Below are 18,377 nucleotides of genomic sequence, written 5' to 3'. Positions count from 1 at the left end.
GAAATTTCCCCTAAATCACTCACGTTGTTTCCCCCGCTAATAGCTGACCATCATTCTCCATCAGGTTTCAAGCAATAATCTTACCAGTTTTTGCAAGGTGTTGAAAGAGGTCTGCTAAAGCTCGCTGCTTCCGCAGAAGAATGTGCTTGGCTTCTGATCGTTGCTTCTCCTTCTCTGCAGAGGGCTCCACCTTTAAGCTCTGCAGTTCACCTACAGAGGAAATCACTTCACCTGAGGAGATAATGAGGCAATACTGAAATCACAAGGGCTTAGTCATGTGTTAAAACCAATACTCAAGATTCAGTACATTATGGAAAATAAGAACCAGGTGACGTTCATATTTAAGGCTCTGACAACTAGCATAGTCCCTAGCACTTTGTAAATTCTAAACTAAAGGAATCAAGATGCATGGAAATAGAAAATAAAAAATCATGGATTTTATCTCAACAAACAACTCAAATAAAAGTAGTTTTTTTTTTTTAATCTAGGGATTTATATTCGGTCGGGCAGAAAGCACTTGTTTAGCACTATGTGCAGCAATTTACACTAAGAATTTAAGTCATCTGAGATAAATTTCCCATAAATATGATACATACTGAGGTCCTATCCTATACCTAGTTCCTGGTAGATGTTCCTTTATACTGTACAACTCCAGAAGCACCAATTTCTAGCTGCTTGGAGAGGCTGAGAGGTCTCATCACTTTCTAAATTCCATTTACTTAAAGAATGGACTAGGAGGGGGCAGCCCGGGTGGCTCAGCAGTTTAGCGCCACCTTCTGCCCAGGGCGTGATCCTGGAGACCCAGGATCGAGTCCCATGTCAGGCTCCCTGCATGGGGCCTGCTTCTCCCTCTGCCTGTGTGTGTGTGTGTGTGTGTGTGTGTGTGTGTGTGATGAATAAACAGATAAAAAATCTTAAAAAAAAAAAAAAAAGAATGGAACTAAGAGACAGAACATGAACCCTGGCCAGACTGACTCCAAAAGCCCAAGTTTTATCTCCAGCACCACACTGCCTTGCTGAATACTCACAGATACCTGTAACATGAGGCTGTTGCCTGCCTGCCACAGGCAGTGTTCTGGGTGAGCGTGACCCCCAAAATTCATGTTACCGTATCCTAACCCTAGTGCTTCAAAATGTGACTGTATTTGGAGACAAAGCCTTTAAAGAGGTAATTAAGGTAAGAGGAGGCCACATGGATGGGCTCTAGTCCAACCTGACTAATGTCCTTAACAGAAAAGTAGAACATAAGAAACTATGTGAAGACAAAGAAGGAAAACAGACATCTACCAGCCAAGAAGAGAGGCCTCAGAAGAAACCAAACCTGCTAGTAGTTTGTTTTTGTAAGTTTAACCTCAAAACTGAGTGAAAATTAATTTCTCTTAAATCACCTTTGTTAAGGTAGCCCTAACAAACTTAACACGGGCCATCTAGCCTTCCAGTAGTCAGCAAATGTACTGCATACAGACACTGCAAGAGTGTTAGAGAATTCTTTATGTCACAGAGTGGGGGCCCTTTCCAGAAGATCCACATGGAACCTTCTGTTGATCCTGGTCATCAGGCTTAGGTAGGGAAGGTTATCTTGAGAATGGAGATTATTAGGCTATTCTTCTAACAGGTTTTAAAGATAAAGAGCTCCCTGAGATCAGACTGTAGCCTCACTAAAGGACCTGACACTACTGACACTACACTCACTAGGGATGAAAGGGGAGAAGGATAATGGTGAAAGGTTGCCAAGACCTCAATCTATTAAGTTCTGAAATCTGTTCCTCAGTCATTGCTGTTATACTACAAAGCAAATCTTGACTCTCAACTTCCCTATGTGAGGACAACCAGGGAGATGAAATTGCTCCATTTCTCCACAGTGGAGAAAACAAGAAGACTGTGGATGAATCTTCTTTCATTTAAGAGAGACAACAGTTTGAGAGGTAGGGATAGCTTACAGACTCTGGGAAATCCATCTCTCCAACCAAAGAGAGCTGATATAGACAAGGCTATTGTAGAAAATGGCATAACATAGCGTTAGTTTACATGAGAGGAAGACAAGATGAAAATTATGGCTCCTGCATCTGGGATCTGTTAGTTTTTAGCCCACTTGTTTATTCAATTAACTACTCAACACTATTCAAGAGATCAAAAAAGGGCATACATAACAAATTCCCACCCTCTTTGGGGACTGGGGAAAACAGAGAGCAAACCCCACCCTCAGCCCTGGCTGCTGGTACCCACCAGTGAAGTGATCGAGGCTCTCCACTAGGTGAGGCAGACGGCTTTCCTTCAGGAATGTCAGGCACATCTTCCTCATTCGTTTCATGAGCTTTGGCAGGCGACGCAGCAGCTCTCCCTCTGAAGGAAAAGGAGCACCCTGACACTGTTCTGGAATCACAGCCTGTGAGACAAAGCACAAGATAGTCTCACTGCCAAGAACAACAGTAATAGCACTAACTTGCACATGTGCTAAATTTAAATGCTACACCCCTCCAAACACACCTGGCTCAGCAAATATTAAACTCTCTCCTCCCCATCTCTGAAGTCTCACAAAAAGCAGCATCACCAAAATGAAAAAGGCATGTGTCTTGGATATTCAGAAACCCCTCTTGCTGCTCTCCATGAGATCACTGTAGAAGGAGCTCTTGTACCCCAAGCCAATGCTACCTGTGCTAGCCATAAGAAGGCTCCAGTCCTCATCTCTGAATGTAGTAACACTGCTATCTTTATGGTACTGTGCTGCAGTGCATTTCTCAGCCACACAAATCCTACTTCTAACCATCTCTCCCCATCCTCCACTTCCTGACAGTTCAATTATCATGAACCCAGACATCCAATAAGGGGGAAAGCTTTCACCCACAAGGGCCTATTTTCTTTGTTTTTTTGTTTTTGTTTTTCCTTTAGAATCCCTGAAACTCCTATGTTGTCATCAATAGCAAATCGAAATTTTTGGTCATCAGGACAGAAATCAGTGAGTTGATGAATATAATCAAAAGAAAATAAACTTGGCACCCATATCATTTGTAGAGCCATATCATGGCTATATGCTCAATTTCTATTATGCTTTCTGTACTGCGAAAATACCAAAAATAGCTTGAGGATCTTCATTTCTTACTCTATGGACCCAAGATGGGAAATACAGTAAGAAAGCAAAAGCTATTACTCTCTTGAGGTGTGCTCCTTGATCCCAGAGCTCTTTACATCTAAGGATATGATGTGAGAACATACATCCTATAACAGATCTGCTCACCCAAGCTCTCCAGGACTATTATATTTTCTGGAATTTTGCAAGCCAACTCTTAACTGCTGGTGCTTGAAACTGGCCACAATAAGAATTTATATTATGGTCATCAGCAACCATTAAAATCAACAGAGCACTGCATACAGTCACTCCCTGTGCGGCAGCTTCAGTGGCGTACTCCTCAACTGATGCTTCAAGTCTTCTGTCACAGGTAGATGAAATCTTCACAGGTGAGCACAATACTTACTTCTCATAGTTGACCATTAAACTTTCAGCACCAGGATCAATGCTTTCTGCATTACCATGCAGCAGTGTCAGGCAGACATACAAATGCTATACTTGTCCAAAGAGCAAGATTTCAAATGCATTCCCTTGCCTAGTTCTAGGAACACCCCCTACAGAGAAAGCACACATCTCCCCTGACTGGGCAGGAATAAGCAAACACTGTCTTATGAGATATACCTGTGCAGCTGCCGGCCGGGCCAACAGGGTCTCCCTCAGTGCCTTGTTCAGACTCTGAATGGAGGATGCCTCACTAGTGGCTGTTGGCTGTGACAAAAAGTCAGGCTGCTCCTCCTTGTGACTCTCCACCAAGGATGACCGGCAGGGTTCACTCAGGACAGCTTCAAATTTCTTCATGAACTTAAAGAGGGTCCTGGCCCCAGGTAATGACAGATGAGGAGGGAAAAATGGGTGGAAAGTGAGGAAATGTACAAGTGGCAAAACGCATACTTACATAACTTAATAACCTGTACCTACTGTATACATGAACTCCTTAGATATTCATAATCATCCTGTTTGTTTTTAAGGAAAAGTAAGGCAGGTATTGTCATCTCCCTTTTCTAGAAGAAAAACCTAAAGTCAGGAATGGTGGGATCACTTCACTCACGCTAAAACAGCTAGTAGGTGACAAAAGACTCAACCCTTCTACAGTGCTTAGCCTGCTTTGTCTCAAGGCACACCAATTCCTTTTGCACACAGATTCTGCTTTGGGTGTTACGGTGCTGTTGAAAAGCCACACCAAAACAATCTAGTGCTTATAATAAGTTCAAGGCAACACTACGTCAGGCCACATTAACAATGTAGTCTTGCTATCTAGCATACAAAAGTTCTGAGCTTTGGTTCCCCCCCCTTTTTTTTTAATAGGCTCCACACCCAGCATGGAGCCCAACGCAGGGCTTGAGCTCATGACCCTGAAATCAAGACCTGAGCTGAGATCAGGAGTTGGACATTTAACTGGGCCACCAAAGCACCCCGTCACCCTCCAATTTTTAAAAAATGAATTACCTGTGTGTCTTTTCCACAGATTGTTTAATGGACCAGAAGCTGACATCATTCCACTTGGATATTTTAACAAATTCCTGAAAGATAAATGAAGATCAAGGAATGGGTTATCAAGCTGGTGTTATTCTGTTCCTTTCTAAATCATCTGTTTGCCAAAGACCAGAGCCCACTCCATCCCAAATACCAGACTATGTACCAGTAAACAAGTCCAAAAAAGGAACCACATATTTGTCACAAAGCAATGAAAAGAGTGCTGCCACAATCAACAGGTCACCTGATATGTATTGTTTGTGCCACGGTTGGTTCGATAACCACAGAGTTCTCAAAAGACAGGGTCCTCCTTTCCCCAAGGCATCCTGATAACACTCAACACTAAATAACACTCCTCTGAGGTGGATAATCAGCCTGGCCAAGAGCAGGGGAGGGAGCACTAAAAGAAGTATGTGGCAATCCTCTTGAGGAGCCTTTGACAGGGGCCACTCCACTAACCTCTCAAACCCCTGGACAGGTCAGTAACTGAGCCAACGCCACAAAATGTAAATCTTGCCATCCTACTTGGCAGTTGCAATGCTCTCCTCCACTCCCGAGAGCCCCCCGGCCTCACAGTTAAATAGATAAAAGAACAGAACCAAAAAGAATTTACTGATTTTCTTCTCCCAAGAATGATCATGACAATTGCTAATCTTACTTTAAGTTCTTTTTCAAGGGGAGAACGAAGTTCCACAATTTTGGCTTGGACCCGGTCAAAGAATTGCTTGTAATAATGGTACAGATTCCACAGAACACTGCAAAGTGAATCTGGAAGAAATGAAGCGGAAACAAAAACACCACACTTGCTGCATATGCTACTTGCCACACCTGTGGGCTCCAACTTTCAGTGATGCTCCTTCCTTATTACTTTTAAGGCCATGAGATTATAGCACAACATTCCACAGGTAGATTATTTAATAGCTCATTGGGGAGCCTGAGTCTAGCTGTTCCCAGAGAAGCAGGCAGACTGTCAACACCAGCCCATTTTTAAATTTCAGCTTGTACTGAATTTTTTGCACTTTTGTTCTTAAAGATGGTGTACTCAGATGTTCCACTGAACACAATTTCAAACCCTTTCTTGGAATCTCAACATAAAGTAAGCAGAAACTGAGCCCATCTTAAAAGATGGTTCACCCTGGCTGCTCATTCACATACAACCTATAGTCGTGGTTTTGTTTCATCCAAATAGGTGTGGTCAGGGACAGTAATTAACAGTGTTTTATGTGCAGTTACTTGACATGTAGCAGAGCTCTCACTAGATCAAAGAATCTAATTATGCCCTCGATCAAGCAAAAGCTTAGCAGGACATCTACACTGTCTAGACAGAAAGATCTGTAGCCTCAACACACTGGTTCCCAAGATCAGGATTTGGCAATTAATCTCTGGCAGAGTCCACTAGTCAGGGCTTCATCTATAACCAGTTTGTACTTTAATGTTGTTCTCTGTATCTAATGTGAATCACTTCAAAGTAAAAGATGACTAAAAGTATCTTATTTATTTATTTTTAAAGATTTTATTTATTTATTCATGAGAGACACACACAGAGAGAGAGAGAGAGAGAGGCAAAGACACACGCAAAGGGAGAAGCAGGCTCCATGCAGGGAGCTCGATGCGGGACTTGATCCTGAGTGTCCAGGATCAGGCCCTGGGCTGAAGGTGGCGCTAAACTGCTGAGCCACCCAGGCTGCCCCAAAAGGATCTTATTTAAAACCTGGTATGCAGAGATGCCTGGGTGGCTCAGTTAAGCATCTGACTCTTGGTTTCCGTCAGGTCATGATTTCATGGGTTGTGGAATAGAGCCACACATGAGGCCCCACACTCAGTGTGGAGTCTGCTTGAGATTCTCTCTCTGCCCCTCTTCCACTCATGCATGCTCTCACTCTCTCAAATAAATAAATAAAATCTTTGTGAATAAATAAATAAAACTTGGTATGCAACAAGATACCTATCTCATGGAGAATTCAAAGCCTAACCATGTAAATAGCATAGTGTAAAAGAAACACACACACACACCCCCTCCTTACCCTTTCCTTCAACTTGAGGCATCAACAAGACATGACAATGGAAAACCAGTAACATCTGAAGTCGTACGTGGAATTCTCCCAGTGAGGATCCTTCAATAAATGCTTGTAATGTGCTGACCAGCAACATCAAGGTCATCTGTTTGTCATCTTTAGAGATTCAAAGTGGAAAACATATGTACTTGCAACTATCATTCTGGATTTATAGCATGCATCTAATCTACTATGGGACACACTGAAGGATGGCAGCAAGTACAGAACACTTAATGTTTCGAAGCAAAACTTTGAAGCAAAGGACTAGAGATAAATTCCAAGCTGATATAAAAACAGCTGCAGTCAGGATATGTGATAAATGCAGTCACAGCAAATTATGAAACTAAATATGATTTTTAAAGCATGAAATGAAATACTTTTAACTCAAGCACATCAACTAGTACCTAAGAAGAGAAATCTTCATTGTGACTTGTCTCTTGGATACAGAGAATAAGGAAATCTTATCTTACAACCAGCTCTCTAGAATTTGAACAAGTCACTTAAAACTCTCAGGAATACTATCAAGTCAAATGATGAATTCCATGTAAAAGCAGTGGTGCCAGGAGACAAGGCAAACAAGTAAATCCTACACTTTGCAGCACTCTCCAATTAGCCTGAAACTTTTAAATATGCAGGGAATTTATGGACAGGTGTTACCTTCCTGCTCCTCTGTTTGTTCCTGCATGTGCTTCTCAAGCATCTGATAGATAGAGAACCAGTGTTTAGTGGATTTCTCAGTATGGCGCTTCATAGTATTATCCAAACTCATAGACCAGCAGCTGAAATGTGAGAGAAGAGGTCAAAGAGACATTTAAGGAAACCCATTTGAAAGATCTGAAACCACTGAAGCAGAAGCTAAACGTTCCCTAGTCTTTCCTCCCAAGTTGGAGGTGGAGAAGCCACCTAGTTTGCTGCCTTGGAAATGTATGCTGCTGTCTGGTCTCTACTGAGACCACTTTAATGCCCTGCTTTTAATTCTGTGATTAATAACCAAAAAGTACATTCTCAGTCTTACTACATCAACAAATTATCAAAAGACAAGTGTCTCTACAGCATTAGTTCGGGAGGGGAAGGGAAGTGACAGATTATCACTTACTTCAGTTCCAGTTTACGCCAACGAATGATCATCTGACTGACTAAATCGAGATGCTTCCTCAGAGAGAGAGCTCGACTTGCATTCTCCTCCCAATCCTAATAAAAGCAAAGATAAAATTTACTATGGCCATTATTCAATCTCTTAATCATCTCCCACCCTCTGGAATATCTTGGACTTTTTGTCTTTGAGTAAAGACCACCGGACCCCTAAATAACTTTTATGGCAATTTACCAATAGCAATGAGTTTACATCTAGTGTATCAAACTTCCAAGTTGTTTCTGGTTACCTGACAGAATTCCAGAAGAGCCAAGTATAGGCAAACAGCAAAGGATTTGGGGAGCTGAGTCTGAATTCCTATTGTCAGACATGTGACTGCTCCAAAGTGCAGAGCCCTAATTTGATAATCAGGGAAGTACCAGATACTTCAAGAGCTGTGAGAGGATGGAGGGGAACATGTCCAGGCACTCAGCTAGTTTGGAAGCCTACCTGGAAGCCCCGGCAGAGGGAGGTCCCAGTACCAGTGGATGTGGCATCCTATCCTTGAGAATAGGGGAGGCAAATCCCTCACGTGCCCCACAAGGCAACTGTTTCACTTGTAATAATCTGACCCCATGCCAGAAAAACCAGGGAAGCTTATCCCTCTCTCCAAGCCAAAAGTATAACTTCTGTCCTCTAACAGTAACTTTGCTACAAGATAATCTTTTTTCAGTTGACTACTAACTAAAATGAGAGAGGGAAAGAGAATTATCTTACCTGTGCCTTTGCGAGAAGGATTTCTAAGCCATTCAGGAACTTTGAGATGGGACTGGAAAGTGGGAAACTACGAATCCTATCCATTACAACCAGCAGCTGCAGAAAAAGAAGAAAAAAGATCTAGGCATCTCTGTGGGTGTATCAATCACCCAAAGTACTGAAGAGAGGCCTAATGAAATTTTTATGCAAGGTCCCTGCTTTGCACCTGCTACAGCCATGGAGGAAACTTCTAGGAATGTGGATCTAAGAGAAACACTTTATCTGCTGTATTACTCCAGAAAAAACATGGAGTTTGAGAAGATCATTACTTTTTAGATTTGTTTTTTTAGTAATCCCTACAGCCAACGTGGGGCTTGAACTCACAACCTAGAGATCAAGAGTCGCAAGCTCTTCTGACTGACCAGCAGGTGCCCCCAAATAATCTCTCTTAACCACTCTCTGTTGTAAGAGTTATTAAAAAATTGGCTGAAGACTACAGAGTAAAGTCTGTGTTAAAACTGCTGATAGTGAAAAAGCCAAGCCTTTGCTAATATACATAGGTATCTGAATAAACAGAGCAATATAGCAGTATTTTAACATGTGGACAGCAAACCTGATCAACAAATAAAATTAGTGGAATTTGAAACATCATTTATACAATAGCTATACAAAACTGGTATGTCCATCCTGCAGTGAGTAGTGTCCCACTGAAGTGGGGTTCTGTGAATCTTTGTTTATACACTGAAATGTATACATGAATGCCCTTAGAGACGGCAGAGATCATATCCTCAGTGCTCTCTTCCCACCAGCTGCCCTACCTGTTCGAGAGCTGGGTGTTCCGGCCAATCCTGCAGTAGCTGACTAACAGCCTCTGAGAAACCCTGAAGCACAGGTTGACAATGCCTTGCTTCTGGGACATTGGGGTGCTGGTAGAAGTCATAGGGCCCATCAGGCTTCACTATTAGATCCGAGGTTGCCTCACCAAACAGAGTGTTATAGGAGAGGGTGCAAGCCAAAAGTTGGCTGCCCAAGAGTTGGTCATTCAGCTCAGCTCCTATGAAGTTAACATCATAGTAAAGTCAGCGAACTCAATAGCCTTAGTAGGTTGAGATACCAAGGTACAAAGATGACAAAAACGTGTTCAGAAATAATGAAGATATTTTAAAGCCATTCATGCCCGAAGCAACATAGGCCTAAAGGACTAGGAGGACCCTAGTATCACAGGAATGTCACCAAAATCTGCCAAGTGTTTGGGATACATAGAGGAACTCAGATATTGCCTACTATTATCAAGAGATACAGAGTTTGGTTTGATGGATTCAATTTCCTGGTTTTGTGGCTATCTTGGTAGGCAGAAATGAAATCTAAAGCCTCCTTCCTAATAGCCAAGGAATAACTCACGAGGTCATTCGGGGAACTGAATCAAACAGTATTCTGTAAGATTAATTTCTGAGTCCCCAGGTTGCTCCCAGGAACACATGATTTGAAAACCACTGAAGCTATTAGAGGCAAATTAGAAAGAATATTGAGGAATAAAACCACTCAAACTAAGTCTATATCCTTATTTTTTAAATCCCCTCACTCCAAAGTATTCAGAGGAGAAAAATCCACTATTGCAGAATTTTAAATCAAGTTTTTTGAAGTAGCCTGAGTCTCTTAAGCTACGGAAACGACTTCAACAAGGAATTCAGTAAAAAACAGGAAGGTAATGACTAACTGCTCCAGAAGTAGTAATCCTATTTATTCATTTGCATTCCCCAAAAGTATAACACAAAAGTAAACTGTCATACCCATCAGAGAGTAGAAGTGTGTCACAAGAGATGCCCCAGTTTGATAGCAGGACATAAACAGGCCAAGGTAATGCTTTGTCTCATGTGGCGGTAGAGGCTGTTGGTACCAGAGGGACCGAGCGAAGTTGAGGCAAAGCTGCTGGTGAATCAACATCACAGCCTGCATTGAGCTCTGGGAGAAGAGGGCAGGGTCTGTGGCTGCTCCCTCTTCTTGCACATCTGAAGTTCCCTTCTTCTCGTCCAGTGTTGGTTCTACTAGAATATCTGCAAAATCCTGTCAATAACAGTAGAGCAAATGAACTTCTAAAAATTAAATTGTTTTAATAAAAAAGGAAAGGGCAAAGGTGGAGTGTGAACAATCAAGAAAACGAAGTAATGACTTACATAAAGATATGGTAAAAAGAATGATAATCAAACCATTCAAGGTAACACAGGTGGTATCAAGGGAAATTATTCCAAAACAAACCCTGTTACCACCACCCAACCTTTTCATGAAGTGGGAACTGCTTTCTGAACTCCCGTTCTTCCTCCTCCTCCTCGCTCAGGGCTGTCCTGGAGTTTCTGCTCCTATATCTGTATAGGCTGCTCTCCTGCTCGGCCTTCTCTTGGGCTATGCGTTCCTGTTCATCCCACTCATTGATAATTTCCTGAAAAGTCACACATTTGAAAGGAAACTTCTTTGCCTTTGCTGAGGTGCTTAAATAAACAAAGCAGAACTTGCTATCTCTTAGTTTCTCATGATAACAACAGTACCACGGTTCAAAACAAGTAAATGCCAACATCCAAAAAAATCCAGGTAATAGCAAATAAACTCTGTTTTTAAACTGTATCTGCAGCAACCCATTTTCTAAATTCCCCCTTGCTATAGTGCTACATTTTCACAGTGTAAAAACATGCAACAATAGGGCTAATGCCACTGGAACTTCCTGTCAGAAGTTAATGGAGTTCTGTACTAAGGATAAGCTCTGGTTAGGCAATGTGGGGTTGTGAATCATACTGGACTTGGCTAACAACTCAAGCAGCTGGCCCAGGAGTTCAGGAAAGAGAAATGTGGGCCAGGGGCAGGGTGGTTACAGGGCATCAATCAGGCAAAACTGGGCTATGCCTTACCAAACACTTTTTAAATCCCCAGTAACTCTAAGATTTTTAAGTCCCAAAGTTTGGCAAAAACTATAAATTAAGAAAACACTCCGTTACTGATGAGAATCGAGGAGATGAGCATCTACCTTTCAGAATGATAGTTTGTATTAAAAACCTAAAGCGTTTAATCTTCATCCCGGCAATTCTGCTTTCTAAAATTTGTTCCCAAAGACCTAGGTATAAGACTATTTATGGTGGTGGTGATGTTTTCTAAGACAGGAAAAAGACCACATAAAAATATAAATGTACAATGATAAATTAGTTAAGCGTCTTAGAGCATATCTATACAATAGAAAACTAGACAGCTAGTCAATAGGATGCAGGTGAAAAATACCATAATTATGGAGGAAAATAATCACTTAGTGCTGTCAGGTTTTTTAAAGCAAAGTATAAAACAGAATGGACTTTAGCAGTGGTTTGTAGAACTCTAGCAACTTAAGGACCAGCTTCAGAAGCCACAGAGAGGACAGAATTGTCCTCAATTAAAGTATGTCTTTTATCTATTACATACTGGGAAACTATTCTAAGACTTTTATTTTTAAAAGAGTTCTACTACTAAAAAACAGAAATTTATAAACCACTGGGATGAATGACTTAAATTTATAATGTCACAGACATACAGGTACAGATACATCTACAAACAAACAAGGCTAGAATGGGATGCACCAGAACGTTAAGTTTATATAGCTTAATTTAAGTGGTAAAAAATCTAGTAATTTTTATTTATATTTATTCTTTTAATTGTATAAATTGAGAACAAATTGTTTTCGTTGATAAAAAAACAGAAGTTACTTTCTTAATAAAAGCTGTTACTATCACATGGCCAAAACCACCATAAATAAAGTCTAAAACAAAAACAGACCAGGGGAAAATATATATAGTGTGTGTCAGAGACAAAGAATTAATATCACTACTTTTTTCTAATCTCTTAATAATTCAGGGACAAAGATCCCCAAAACAGAAAACTGAATAGGAGTAAGAAAGGAAGACACTAGATCCCACTGCCTAACCACATTGCTAATATCCTGCAGATACCCTGCTTGTGCTGCCAGCGCCCTTCAGGAGGAAGTCATGGGCTTACCTGGCACACGTGCCTGAAAAGCTGCAGAGCCCTCTGGTCCAGCTCTCCCTTGCACAACACATGGGAGCGCAGGTAAAGAAGTGCATTCATCAGCAGCTGCTCTCGCGTTGGGCAAGGTCTCTGGCCCTTGCCTTCTAGTTCCTTTCCTCCTGAGCGCTTGAGGATCAACTTTCCAAGGCCTCGAAGAACCTCTTCTGACTTCACTGAGCATAAAGTATCTGCATGAGCATAGTAAGTGGGGAAGGCAGGGCCCACCGATGGAAAAGCCAACAAGGATGTGGCCAGGCTACCCAGCCTGTCTGCACAGACTACACTGCCATGGAATGAAGCATAGACTTCAGATGCCACCAGCCTCATCCCATGCTGCAACTGCAAGATGGATGCCTGCAGTGGGGTCACAGAGTCTGGATACAGGGCATATTCCTCGGCCAGCCGCTTCCTGAACTGGTGGTGGGATTGCTGCCAGGAGGCTTCCTCTTTCAGAAGGTTCTGGACCACCTGGGCAGACCGAGGTCCATCCATGTGGAGGGCCTGCAGGAGCCGTGTGAGCAGATCCTGAACAGCAGGGGCCTTGGCAATGCTGGTGACATAGTGGTGGATCTCCTGCACCAGGGACTCATAGGCAGGGACCTGGGGTCTGAAGGCCTGCTTCTTTGACAGGCTGCAGATTAAATTCTCCAGATGATCAATTCTTTGGCGAAGTAGTCTAAAGGCAAATTAACACAATATACAAATTCAGTCAGGAGAAAAACAGCGAATCTAGACTGAGCCCTTAGCTAGGAAAACAAAATAAAGACATAGCAGCCCCTAAGGAATAACATGAGGAAAATATTGACTATTATAATGTAAATGAATAATACAAAGAGATCATTCATCACATGCCACACATGGTGCTAAACAACGGAGATGCATATTTCATCAAAGTCTAATCACAATTCATCAAAGTAAATGCTATTATTCTCCCCTTACAGACACAGACTCCAAGGCTGAGAGGCAATTAAGTGATCTATTCAAAGTCTAAAGCCAAAGGGCAGGGGCAGGACTAAACACAGACCTGCTACACTATATAATGTTTACCAAGACAACAAATCCACAGAGTGCACATCACCAGACCCAATTTCTGTCATGTTGAAAAAAGTTCTGGTTTCAATGCTCCTGACCCCATGTGAATCCTGCCCCTCCTTTCAGAATATTAATTTTTCCTGACTATAACCATGGCTTTAGGGTCTAATTGCTAATGTAGTTCAGAGTATGTATTATCACCTCCAACTGCAATTACATTGCAAAGGCCAACCTCAAAATGTCTTAAAAAAAAAAAAAAAAGTCAATAAACCCCCAACACAATCACTCCGCTGTTACCTGATGTGAGGATGAGAGTAACGGATAATGACTTCATCTTCCAAGTCTGTTCCAGTCAGTAGCTGGGACGAGAGCTTTCGGGTCTTCCACTCACACTGCAACTGGTGTAACTAACAGAAAGGAAGAAGCAGGTCTGCTGTGCCCAGCTGTGACCCTGTCCAAGAGGACAATGCCCCAGGGAAGGGTAGAGAAACTGGATAGAAGGCATCTGGGCTCTTGAATGACTCAAGAGCAGGGGTTTCTGCTCCATTAACCTGGACCACTCACCTTAGAGCTATTAGGAAAAGAAACTACCTTATTTACACCGCTGAACTTCTAAGGACTCTGCTATAGCAGCTTAGTCTTTACCAACTCCTATACTAGTTCCACATTTTGAAGAAGGAAAATTCTATCACTATCTTTATATATTCAGCTCCTGAGTTTAGTCAGAAGTTCAAATATCAAGTGATACCACATAATCTAAATCTACTTGATCCTTGAATTTTAGATAACAAACCAAAAGTTCAAACCAAAAGTTCAAAAGCTGAGGAATACCATACCGCATCTGAAGAAGTTATCCAAGTCCAAATATTCGACTTAGTTCAGATAGAGGGAGTTGGATAGGAGAGATACCACTAGTTCTCTGGCAATGCCTCAGATGTTCAACTGTCGTGACCTCTGCCTACTGTAGTCTATTGGCAAATACATCAGAAGCTTAGGAAGGACCCCTCCAAATACCTAAGCTTACTCAGAGGAATTCTCAAAGAGGAAAATGCAGTCATTAGAACACGCTCCTGGTAAAAAAAGAAAAAAAAAAAAAAAAAAAAAACACGCTCCTGGGATATCACAGGGCAGCCTATGCAAAACCATCTCTCTGGTGCTCTAAGCATTCAAAAGGCAATAAAAGGAGTAATATACTAAGTCAGGGATGGAGCCCCATGCTCCAAATTCTCACCCCTCCATACCTCTTCCTTAGCATACTTGAGCTTGTATTCCCTCTTCACTGCAGGGTCAAAGCGTGCCTGTGGAAGCCATGTCTGAATCTGGAGCAAGCCAAGGCTCACCCAGAGGCTCCCACGACGGGCTGGCTCGGAGAGGTCCTGTTTAATATCCCCTTCCCCAAACAAGTGGCGCAAGGAAGTAAGCAAGAGGCATAGCAGCTCTTTGGGCAGAGGCTCCTGTCCAGCCATGTCTCCAAGAGTCTGGCCCACATGCTGGAAGGCTTGTCTGTCCCCGAGCAGCAGCTGTTCGCAGTTCTGCATATACTCCTGCCGCTGGGGTTCAGGGAGCAGCTCTGTCAAACCTGCCAGGTGCCGACACAGCACAAGCCCCTGGAGCTGGGAATCCGTGCGTCTGTAGAGATAAGGAAGCACTTAAGGGCTTGCATTACATCAAACAGCACTCTTTTCTCACAACTATCATTCTTCCAGAAAATGACAGGGTAGATTGCATTACTGCACTAATTCACCACTTAGAGATGAATTTCTCTTCTCAAGTAACCTTACATGCTTTTCTAAGCACCACTCTATCACAATAAGCTTAAAACCGACAGAGGCACTTGCCAACTCCTAATAACTTGTCATGGGCTAAAAACCTGCTGATCCAGTCAGAAAATATACTTGTCTTCAGCCATCAAAACTAGCCACTACAGAAGCAAGTTATGACTGAGTTCTCTGCTACATGCTCTATAAAAAAGACAGAACTTTACAGTCTACCTGGGAGCAGGGCAGGGGAGGGCAAGAATACCTGAATTCTGTGACTGAAGGCACAGCCATGTTGGTCCAAAGTGCCAGGCTGATGTCCTGGAGCTGCTGGGCTCTTTCAACCCATTCTCCCAGGATGACATGTGAGGAGGACAGGATAGGGAGGCCACTCACATCCCAAGGACTTGCTCTGCAGCTGCTGGTCAAGACTTCAAAGCAGCACTTGGAGAATATGGCTCTACTGAGACTGCTGGGGCCCTGATGGACAGAGAGGAGTCATGTATCTTTTAGAAATTAAAAGCATTTGGGATCCCTGGGTGGCTCAGCAGTTTAGCCCCGCCTTTGGCCCAGGGCATGATCCCGGAGACCCGGGATCAGGATCAAGTCCCACAACAGGCTCTCTGTATGGAGCCTGCTTGTCCCTCTGCCTGTGTCTCTGCCTCTCTCTCTGTCTCTCATGAATAAATAAATAAAATCTTAAAAAAAAAAAAAGAAATTAAAAGGATTTTAACAAGCAGCACTGAGCACTTCAGAGGAAGAAAGGGAGTAAAAAAAAGGAGGTTCAAGTTGCTAGAACCAGGTAAACATCAACCAGAGTGCAGAATGGTGTCAGGTGTTAGGCTTTAAAGAAACAGACTCCATTCTCAAAGAATGAGGAACAACTGGTGCTTTACTAATGCAAGAAAATCCCTCCAACCTGGGCATCAAGAAGGCCATTCTTGCAGTAGAGCTAGAAGATAAATGTTAAGAGCCAGGGACAAAGTTTGTCAAACCTGTGCTCCTTAGACTGTTCATTTGGGACACAGTAATAGCTATCTACAGCAAAGGATTATGTGGTTAAATACATAAGATGGGAGACACTGTATATACTCTGTAACTCTCAGGAATTCACAAGATTTCTCACTGAAGGCTTTCAGAAATATTCTACAATAAGGAAATCAATTTTGAAGGATGCCTGGCTGGGCCTAGTCAGAAGAATATGCCACTCTTGATTTCAGGGTCATGAATTGGAGCCCCATGAAGGGTACAGAGGTAATGAAAAAAAAATTTTTAATTTAAAAGATAATTTTGATAGAGCAAGAGAACAGAAGAGTCCCAAACAAATCCATGAACATCTGTGGGAATAAGGTATGATAAAGGTGGCATTTCAAATGAGTGGAAAGGATAAATTAATCAAATGTGGTGTTATTATACTGCTTTCAGATATACTGTTTGTATAAAATATTTATATACCTACCTCACAAAATAAGATATCCAGATATAACTAATGATTTAAATATAAAACAAAAATATACAAAAAATTTTAGGCAAATGGTTTTCACCTCTAGGGAAAGGGAAGGAAGACTATTTTTATTTTTTAAAGATTTTATTTATTTATTCACGAGAGGCACAGAGAGAGAGAGAGGGAGAGAGAGAGAGAGGCAGAGACACAGGCAGAGGGAGCAGCAGGCCCCAGGCAGGGAGCCTGATGCAGGTCTTGATCCCAGGTCTCCAGGATCACGCCCCATGCCGAAGGTGGCACTAAACCGCTGAGACACCCGGGCTGCCCCGGAAGACATTTTTTTAAAAGCATGACATCAAAGCCAGAAAATAGAAAGGGGCTAGAATATTTGAAAAGAAAAGAAAACATTATAAAACCTGAGAGAGATGGGATGCCTGGGTGGCTCAGCAGTTGAGTGCCTGCCTTCGGCCCAGGGCGTGATCCCGGAGTCCCAGGATCGAGTCCCACATCGTGCTCCCTGCATGGAGCCTACTTCTCCATCTGCCTGTGTGTCTCTCTCTTTCTCTCTCCGTGTCTCTCGTGAATAAATAAATAACATCTTAAAAAAAAAAAAACCCGGGAGACAAGAGAACACTAGAAATATATTTCTAACCATATGGTGGGTAAAGGTTTAATATCTATAATTTTTATAAAGAGATCTTCAATATGAAAATGATGATGACTTCATTTTTTAAGAAAATGAGCAGTAAACATGACTGAAAAATACATGAAAGGAAATATACATACATATAAAGATGTTTAATCTAAAAAAATAATCATAAGAACAAATTCAAACAAGATTTTTTAAACTGATTAGCAATAATTAAAAATGCTGGTAACACCTAGTGTGTCAAAAATGTAAATAAATAGATTACATTAATAAGTGAAATTGTGCTCTAGTCCTAAGTCTTCCTGTGATTATCCTGGATTTTGTGACCTCCTCCTTTACCAGCTCCTAGCATGTTTGAAAAAGTAAAAAACACACCCTTTTGATAGCAGCATTATCAATAATAGACAAATTATGGAAACAGCCCAAATGTCCATCAACTGGTAAATGGATAAAATTTACACACTGGAGTATTACTTAGCCATAAAAAAAAAAAAAGAATGCAATATTGCCATTTGCAACGACATGGACAGAGCCAGAGAATACTTTGCTAAGTGAAATAAGTCAGTCAGAGAAAGACAAATATCATATGGTTTCACTCATATGTGTAATTTAAGAAACAAAACAAATGATGATGGGGGGAGGGCGGGGAGAGGCAAACAAACAGACTCTTAACATAGGAAACAAAATGACAGTTATTACAGGGGAAGGGGTGTTAAGGAGGGCACTTGTGATAAGTACCAGGTAACTAAATTCTACACCTGAAATTAGTGTTACTCTGTATGTTAACTGGAATTTAAATAAAAACTAGGTGGGGAGGTGTATGTGTGTGTGTGAAAAACAAAAACCACCTGCCCAGACATTCTGAGAATAGCCATAAATTTCTTTAACTGTACAGACATTCTAACCAAGGAATAAATTCCAGTTTTTATTATAGGAAAGGGAGAAATAGGGATCCCTGGGTGGCGCAGCGGTTTGGCGCCTGCCTTTGGCCCAGGGCGTGATCCTGGAGACCTGGGATCGAATCCCATGTCG

The 18,377-nt window shown here is 41.9% G+C and overlaps 1 protein-coding gene across 3 annotated transcripts in view; it reads right to left on the bottom strand.

The window, feature by feature from the left end:
* Window positions 1-18,377, bottom strand: part of MDN1 (midasin AAA ATPase 1) — a 168,600-nt gene that overhangs the window by 34,436 nt on the left and 115,787 nt on the right. For all 3 annotated transcript variants that reach the window (XM_077903070.1, XM_077903067.1, XM_077903068.1), the window contains exons 60-75: window positions 15,518-15,732; window positions 14,737-15,124; window positions 13,793-13,902; window positions 12,434-13,139; window positions 10,698-10,859; window positions 10,213-10,486; window positions 9,241-9,476; window positions 8,444-8,539; window positions 7,691-7,785; window positions 7,252-7,373; window positions 6,565-6,711; window positions 5,199-5,308; window positions 4,514-4,587; window positions 3,689-3,881; window positions 2,227-2,386; window positions 85-231 (exon numbers count right to left, since the gene is read on the bottom strand). In XM_077903070.1, coding sequence (XP_077759196.1) covers window positions 85-231; window positions 2,227-2,386; window positions 3,689-3,881; window positions 4,514-4,587; window positions 5,199-5,308; window positions 6,565-6,711; window positions 7,252-7,373; window positions 7,691-7,785; window positions 8,444-8,539; window positions 9,241-9,476; window positions 10,213-10,486; window positions 10,698-10,859; window positions 12,434-13,139; window positions 13,793-13,902; window positions 14,737-15,124; window positions 15,518-15,732 — 3,235 coding nt within the window. The remainder of the gene's footprint in view (window positions 1-84; window positions 232-2,226; window positions 2,387-3,688; window positions 3,882-4,513; window positions 4,588-5,198; window positions 5,309-6,564; window positions 6,712-7,251; window positions 7,374-7,690; window positions 7,786-8,443; window positions 8,540-9,240; window positions 9,477-10,212; window positions 10,487-10,697; window positions 10,860-12,433; window positions 13,140-13,792; window positions 13,903-14,736; window positions 15,125-15,517; window positions 15,733-18,377) is intronic.

The sequence above is a fragment of the Canis aureus genome, chromosome 7 (assembly GCF_053574225.1).
Source record: "Canis aureus isolate CA01 chromosome 7, VMU_Caureus_v.1.0, whole genome shotgun sequence".
NCBI lineage: Eukaryota > Metazoa > Chordata > Mammalia > Carnivora > Canidae > Canis > Canis aureus.
Note: the sequence above shows the minus strand (reverse complement) of the source record. Positions and strands in the feature narration are given on the sequence as shown.